At 37.6% G+C, this 7,078-nt stretch overlaps 1 protein-coding gene across 1 annotated transcript; it reads left to right on the top strand.

The window, feature by feature from the left end:
- The first annotated feature begins 5,202 nt into the window (after positions 1 to 5,202).
- On the top strand, positions 5,203 to 6,381 carry LOC144446643 (dopamine receptor 1-like). The gene has a single exon (XM_078136454.1). The coding sequence runs from the start codon at positions 5,203 to 5,205 to the stop codon at positions 6,379 to 6,381; it is 1,179 nt and encodes a 392-aa protein (XP_077992580.1).
- Positions 6,382 to 7,078: the final 697 nt, after the last annotated feature.

Here is a 7,078-nt window from a genome sequence, read left to right as displayed (position 1 = left end):
TATTCTAAAACACAGTCAATCCTAACCTAAAACAGTCTGTCAATCCTAACCTAAAACACTGTCAATCCTAACCTAAAACAGTCTGTCAATCCTAACCTAAAACACTGTCAATCCTAACCTAAAACAGACTGTCAATCCTAACCTAAAACAGTGACAATCCTAACCTAAAACACACTGTCAATCCTACCCTAAAACAAACTGTCAATCCTAACCTAAAACAAACTGTCAAGCCAACCCTAATAACCACTATCAATCCTACCTTAAAACACACTATCAGACCTACCTGAAGACAGTCAATCCTACTCTAAAACAGAATGTCAATCCCACCCTAAACACACTATCAATCCAATTCTAAAACAGACTGTCAATCCCCTCACCTAAAACACTGTCAATCCTAACCTAAAACAGACTGTGAATCCTACCCTAAAACACTGTCAATCCTAACCTAAAACAGACTGTCAATCCTAACCTAAAACACATTGTCAATCCTAACCTAAAACAGACTGTCAATCCTAACCTGAAACACAGTCAATCCTAACCTAAAACAGACTGTCAATCCTAACCTAAAACAGTCTGTCAATCCTAACCTAAAACACATTGTCAATCCTAACCTAAAACAGACTGTCAATCCTAACCTAAAACAGACTGTCAATCCTATCTTAAAAGACTGTTAATCCTAACCTAAAACAGACTGTCAATCCTAACCTAAAACACATTGTCAATCCTAACCTAAAACAGACTGTCAATCCTAACCTAAAACACTGTCAATCCTAACCTAAAACAGACTGTCAATCCTAACCTGAAACAGTCAATCCTAACCTAAAACAGTCTGTCAATCCTAACCTAAAACACATTGTCAATCCTAACCTAAAACAGACTGTCAATCCTAACCTAAAACAGACTGTCAATCCTAACCTAAAACAGTCTGTCAATCCTAACCTAAAACAGACTGTCAATCCTAACCTAAAACAGACTGTCAATCCTATCCTAAAAGACTGTTAATCCTAACCTAAAACACTGTCAATCCTAACCTAAAACACATTGTCAATCCTATCCTAAAACACTGTCAATCCTAACCTAAAACACACTGTCAATCCTATCCTAAAAGACTGTCAATCCTAACCTAAAACAGACTGTCAATCCTAACCTAAAACACATTGTCAATCCTAACCTAAAACAGACTCAATCCTAACCTAAAACACTGTCAATCATAACCTAAAACAGACTGTCAATCCCAACCTAAAACAGTCTGTCAATCCTAACCTTAAACACACTGTCACTCCTAACCTAAAACACAGTCAATCCTAACCTAAAACAGAGTCACTCCTAACCTTAAATACAGTCAATCCAACCGTAAAACAGACTGTCAATCCTAACCTAAAACACAGTCAATCCTACCCTAAAACACTCTGTCAATCCTATCCTAAAGCACTGTTAAAATTATCCTAAAGCACACTGCCAATCCAACCTTAAAACAAACTGTCAAACCAACCCTAATAACCACTATCAATCCTATCCTAAAACAGACTGTTAATTCGACCCTAAAATGACTATCAATCCTACCCTGAAACACTGTCAATTCTACCATAAAACACACTGTCAATCCTACCTTAAAACACACTTGTCAATAAGACTCTAAAACAGACTGTCAAGCCAGCTCTAAAACACACTGTCAATCCTAACCTAAAACAGACTGCCAATCCTAAACAAAATACAGGCAGTCCTACCGTAAAACAGACTGTCAATCCTATCCTAAAACACACTATCACTCCTACCCTAAAAGATAGTCAATCCTACCCAACACACACTGTCAATCCGACCCTAAAACACTGTCAATCCTAACCTAAAACAGACTGTCGATCCGACCCTAAAACAGACTGTCGATCCGACCCTAAAACAGACTGTCAATCCTAACCTAAAACACACTGTCAATCCTACCCTAAAACACACTGTCAATCCTAACCTAAAACACACTGTCAATCATAACCTAAAACAGACTGTCAATCCTAACCTAAAACACACTGTCAATCCTACCCTAAAACACACTGTCAATCCTAACCTAAAACACACTGTCAATCATAACCTAAAACACACTGTCAATCCTAACCTAAAACAGACTATCAATCCTAACCTAAAGCACACTATCAATCCTATCCTAAAAGACTGTTAATCCGACTCTACAACACGCTGTCAATCCTACCCAAACACAAACTATCAGTTCGACTCTCAAACACAGTCAATCTTAACGTATAACATAGGTTATCCTGCCGTAAGACAGACTCAATCCTACCGTAAAAGACTGTCAATCTTACCTTAAAACAAACTGTCAATCCGACTCTATAACATACCGCCAATCCAATTCTAAAACATACTGTCAATCCTAACGTAAAACAGACTGTCAAGTCTTCTCTAAAACACACCGGACGGTCAATCCCAAGTAAAAACTATCTTTTTTTCCTAAGAAACAAAGCCAGCTAAGAGAGTATTCAGTTAGTGGTAGCACAAATATGCGTGTTTCACGGTAAAACTAGTCCACGGAATTGTTACAAGGAGTATTTGGAATCAGTGTACGGGAATACCGGCGAAGGTGAAGTCACGGTGAAGTCTAGAATTTGGACAAGGTTACTGGTTGTCGATATGGATCCGAAATATATATTCATTTTGGATTTTTCATTAATAAAACAATTACAAGTTCACAATGTTGTGCTACTTGGAAAAAAAGCCAATGTTACAACAGTACAAGTCCGTCCGTATTTGTAACAAGTGAAAGACCATTTGAAAAGTTTGTCATTGTACGTACAAAAGTGATTTGTAAACAAACTTTTTTACCCAATAGTTGTTTGTAATTATTAAATTGAATACGCGAATTTCGCCTATGTCGTTTATATGTTTTTTTTTAAATTTGGCAAACAAGATGTCTTATCAATTTTAAAAGTGGTTTTGACCATGTAGTCTTTGATAATCAACCGACTGAAGAAGGATTTGGGAATCATCTATTGAGCTTTGCTGTAGGTAGTTTTATTGTTTGTGGTTCGTCGATGTATTTTAATCAACGACATTTTAAACTTCACAAACAACAGAGTCAGTTACAGTTTTACTATGGAATATTTTCACAATGTTATTAGTTTACGTGATCTCATGTACTATCCAGTACAAATGTTGTGCAATGTTTTTATATCAATAAATCATGCATCCAATAATGAGTTATATAATAATTTCAGGAGGCAACAAAATGAGGTTTCTGATTTGACACAAAAGGATTATTTTTGTTAAGGTAGAAATTGTAAGAAAGTACGGAACATTTCGAACATATGAAGACCATGCGAGATAAGAGGAAAAGTCAATATACACATATTACACAAAGCCGTTTTAAGAGATGACACGCTTTCAACTATATTATATATTGATCCAAAGGACACCACAGACCGTGATATTAACTTAGGATGTAACGATAGAATAGAGGAAGATACACATAATGTTGACAGCACAAACACTATCAGTTTGTGTTGTGTGAAATAGGAGATATTCTATATGACACAGAAACAGCGTACGTATCAAGACTCGGGCCATGAAAGTGACAGTTTCCAGCCCGTACTAGTAAACAGCGATGTGGCAAACAACAACGTACTGGCTAAAATACTCGGGGGGGGGGGGGTATTTTAGTATGCTTGCATTAAAGATATACTTCAAATAAACATATAGTGTATAATTGTGTTTTAGCTCATTTTAAGTTTTTCGGGATTCACAATTTTCCATGCATGGTATTTTGTTCAGCGGTTTGTATGGTAAAACATTTTCATGTATTATGTTAGACTTTTGAACCCCCGACGTAATTTGTATATATACCTTTAACGTGCCATCAAATAATGAACATGTGCGCTAGAATGTACGACAAAGTAGAAGTCATTATTTATGATCAACTTGATAATTTAATATCAGAAAATAATGAATTAGTAGAAGGTGTATCACACAAACATAAATGGGGCAAATATGGCCGTTTTTGCACTAAGTATTTACAATTTATTGTTACTTTTATTAGTGTGGCAATCTCGCTCCTGATCACGTCGAAGGTTTAAGAGACAATTAACCCATCATAATCAAAATAATGTAGTTCTTGTTTAATTTTAGAAAGCTGATTGCGATTATGGGATTAACCTTCACATAGATTGAAATTTAGTGACAGCGCTGACTTCAAGAAACAAGTGGTCAAATCAATCATCAACCGTATAGTTTAGCGTGCTATACCTTTTCACCTCCATTATTACCCTCTAAGCTGACTGCATTTTTAGCTTCGTGCTCCTGGGCAGAATGGTTAAATGTGTCCACTAAGACTTTCGTACACTGGGTAATGAACAATTAACGGTACTGCAATTCTCGCCCTTCATGGTTCTACTAATCTATTGCCTGAACGCCCACCACCCGCTTTATTCACAGTAAAGCCGATTTGCTGTTGAAAGTGCTGCCGGCATTGGCTAATAATTGACGGTGTACTGTTCACGCGATTCTCGCGTTATTACAGAACGCGTACGTATGTAGAGCTAGCGAGTAGGTTGGGATTATTCAGTTGATTGTTCGATAAAGGTTGATATGGACCTCCCGGGGTAGCGTTTTGCAGCTCGCCAATTCATTTTAGTCACTGACAAACAGCATACTTTGCCGAGTTTGGATATTCATGGAGATGAATTACCAACAAATCACAGAACACCGAGGGCCATGATCTCAGCGATTATATCAGCGACATGCCTGACAAACTGAGGCTCATTGTCAGTTCTACACTTGATCAGCGCAGTACACTGCGACTACAAGTCATAGTACAGGATACTTCGACTATAGTTACTCATCATAATCCTTGTAAAACAAGCATACGAGCCTTGGCGTCGCTAAGTTACGACATTGTGAAACAACTAACACTGGATCGACTGTCAGATATAGCGAAGCTGAAATCGTAATGTAAGTACTGAACGAGTCTACGATAAACGAATCCAAAGTTACCCTATGGATACAGCACGCACTATTACCGATAATAATCGTGTATTTAATCAGCTACGCTACCAGTGACAATACATATGTCGATGGCTGCGGTATCTAGTGAGTGAGCAAACGTTAACATAAGACGCTGCCGTAAAAACTCAACCATTATATACATAACACTATTAGCATCGCCGTGAACACGACAGAAGATTTATATAAGCTTAGAAAGGTATGTATGGAGGTAATATTTCCACCGATGTCGCTTGGAATGTGGTATTCACTGACGAATCAGACAAGTTGATTAATTTGACGTCTTCCAAGTTTTCCCTTGTTGAGAGCATTCTCATTGGTTTTGTTCTCAGTTTGATAATAGTCACATCTGTCGTTGGCAATGTTCTTGTCTGTGTCGCAGTATGTATTGATCGCAAACTTCACAAGACAACTTATTTATTCACTGTATCTCTAGCCATGGCCGATCTACTGGTATCCATATTGGTAATGACATTTGCTGTGTTTAATGACTTGAGGGGATATTGGATATTTGGTATGCCATTTTGTAATGTGTGGATGTCGTTTGATGTCATGTTCTCAACAGCATCGATTTTAAATCTCTGTGCTATCAGCGTCGACAGGTATTTGCACATTAAGAAACCACTCAAATATCGTGAATGGATGACGAAAAAAGTGGCACTGGTGATGATATTCATCGCTTGGGTATTATCAGGTCTTATATCATTTCTACCTATTCAGCTGGGATGGACCACCCCAGAGAATGTCGATAGCGAGACAGAGGAAGATGATAAATCGCCAAACATTGATAATAGTGAAATCTCAACTGAGAATGGGATAATGATTTGTATGTTGGAACTTAACAGCACCTATGCTATACTATCGTCGTTGATAAGTTTTTACATCCCGTGTCTAGTTATGATTATGATATACGCACATATATATCGGGCTGTACGCTACCACGTGAGGCAAATCAAAACCCAACAAATTCCTAGGATTGTGGAAAATGGTGGCCCCTCTGTCTCCTCGCAATCCCAAGAAGTAAGCGATCATAAGGCCGCGATCACTCTAGGTATCATTATGGGAACGTTTTTGATATGTTGGAGTCCTTTCTTTTTGATGAATATTATCGCCTCGTTATGTGAGTCATGTGTGTCACCTATTCTCTATGCAACATTGACCTGGCTCGGTTACTTTAATTCAACCCTCAATCCCATTATCTATAGCATCTTTAACAGAGATTTCCGTGAAGCGTTCCGGAGAATATTACGGGGATTGGTTTGCCAGAACAGGTCACATTCGTCGAGGGACACGTTGCGGGTAAATAATCAGACTAACCGTTTGACGGTGACGCGACGTAATAGTACATACTTAGTGGCAGAAAGAATTACAACCATTTAAGTTTTATACTCAACTACCATTGCTTTCACTTGTATTTAATTGTAATCGACAGAACATTTATGTTTCACGATAAACTGTCTCAGACGATGTATACGTTGCTTTGGTACAGATGTTTGGTACTATGAATGAATCTTGGTAAACGGTTGTTCTTTATAGATTTTTTAACAATACTATAAGAAGTTACATCTTGTATGCGTATATAACATTTCCTCTCCAACGTCATGTACAATGTGCTTATAGAAACTATATATTACATAGTAGTGTGAGTCACTGTGTAGTTCAACTGTTGCTCAAATCTACATACATCTATTTTATAACCATTTCGGTACTAAAAGTGGTTGTTACCTCGATATCACACGTGTATTTTTTTATATGTGGGCGAGGAGTGTTTGTTACTATGAAGGAAACTGCATAAATGTCACTTCATGACTCAACCTGTAATGTTCTTATCATTCCGCAAATTATTGCTATGCCAACTCGATCTGCATTAAACGTCTGGGGCATATGAAAATTGATAACATTTATTATATTCGTTTCTGTTTCCGTAGGGGTTAGCTTATAGTTATCAAAATACCATGAATGTTTTACGGAAAATTCAAAAGACATTAACAGGAACCATTGCGTTGATCCCGAGCACTGTAGTGGAAAATAAGCCTGCCACATTATGAAATGGTTTAAATCCTTACCACGAGGCTGA

Source organism: Glandiceps talaboti, chromosome 15 (assembly GCF_964340395.1).
Source record: "Glandiceps talaboti chromosome 15, keGlaTala1.1, whole genome shotgun sequence".
NCBI lineage: Eukaryota > Metazoa > Hemichordata > Enteropneusta > Spengelidae > Glandiceps > Glandiceps talaboti.
The sequence above is the reverse complement of the archived record's forward strand: the minus strand, read 5'-3'. Positions and strand labels throughout refer to the sequence as shown.

Bases quoted from the DNA above. Each gene is read 5' to 3' on its own strand.
- LOC144446643 (XM_078136454.1), top strand. From the start codon at position 5,203: ATGTATGGAGGTAATATTTCCACCGATGTCGCTTGGAATGTGGTATTC.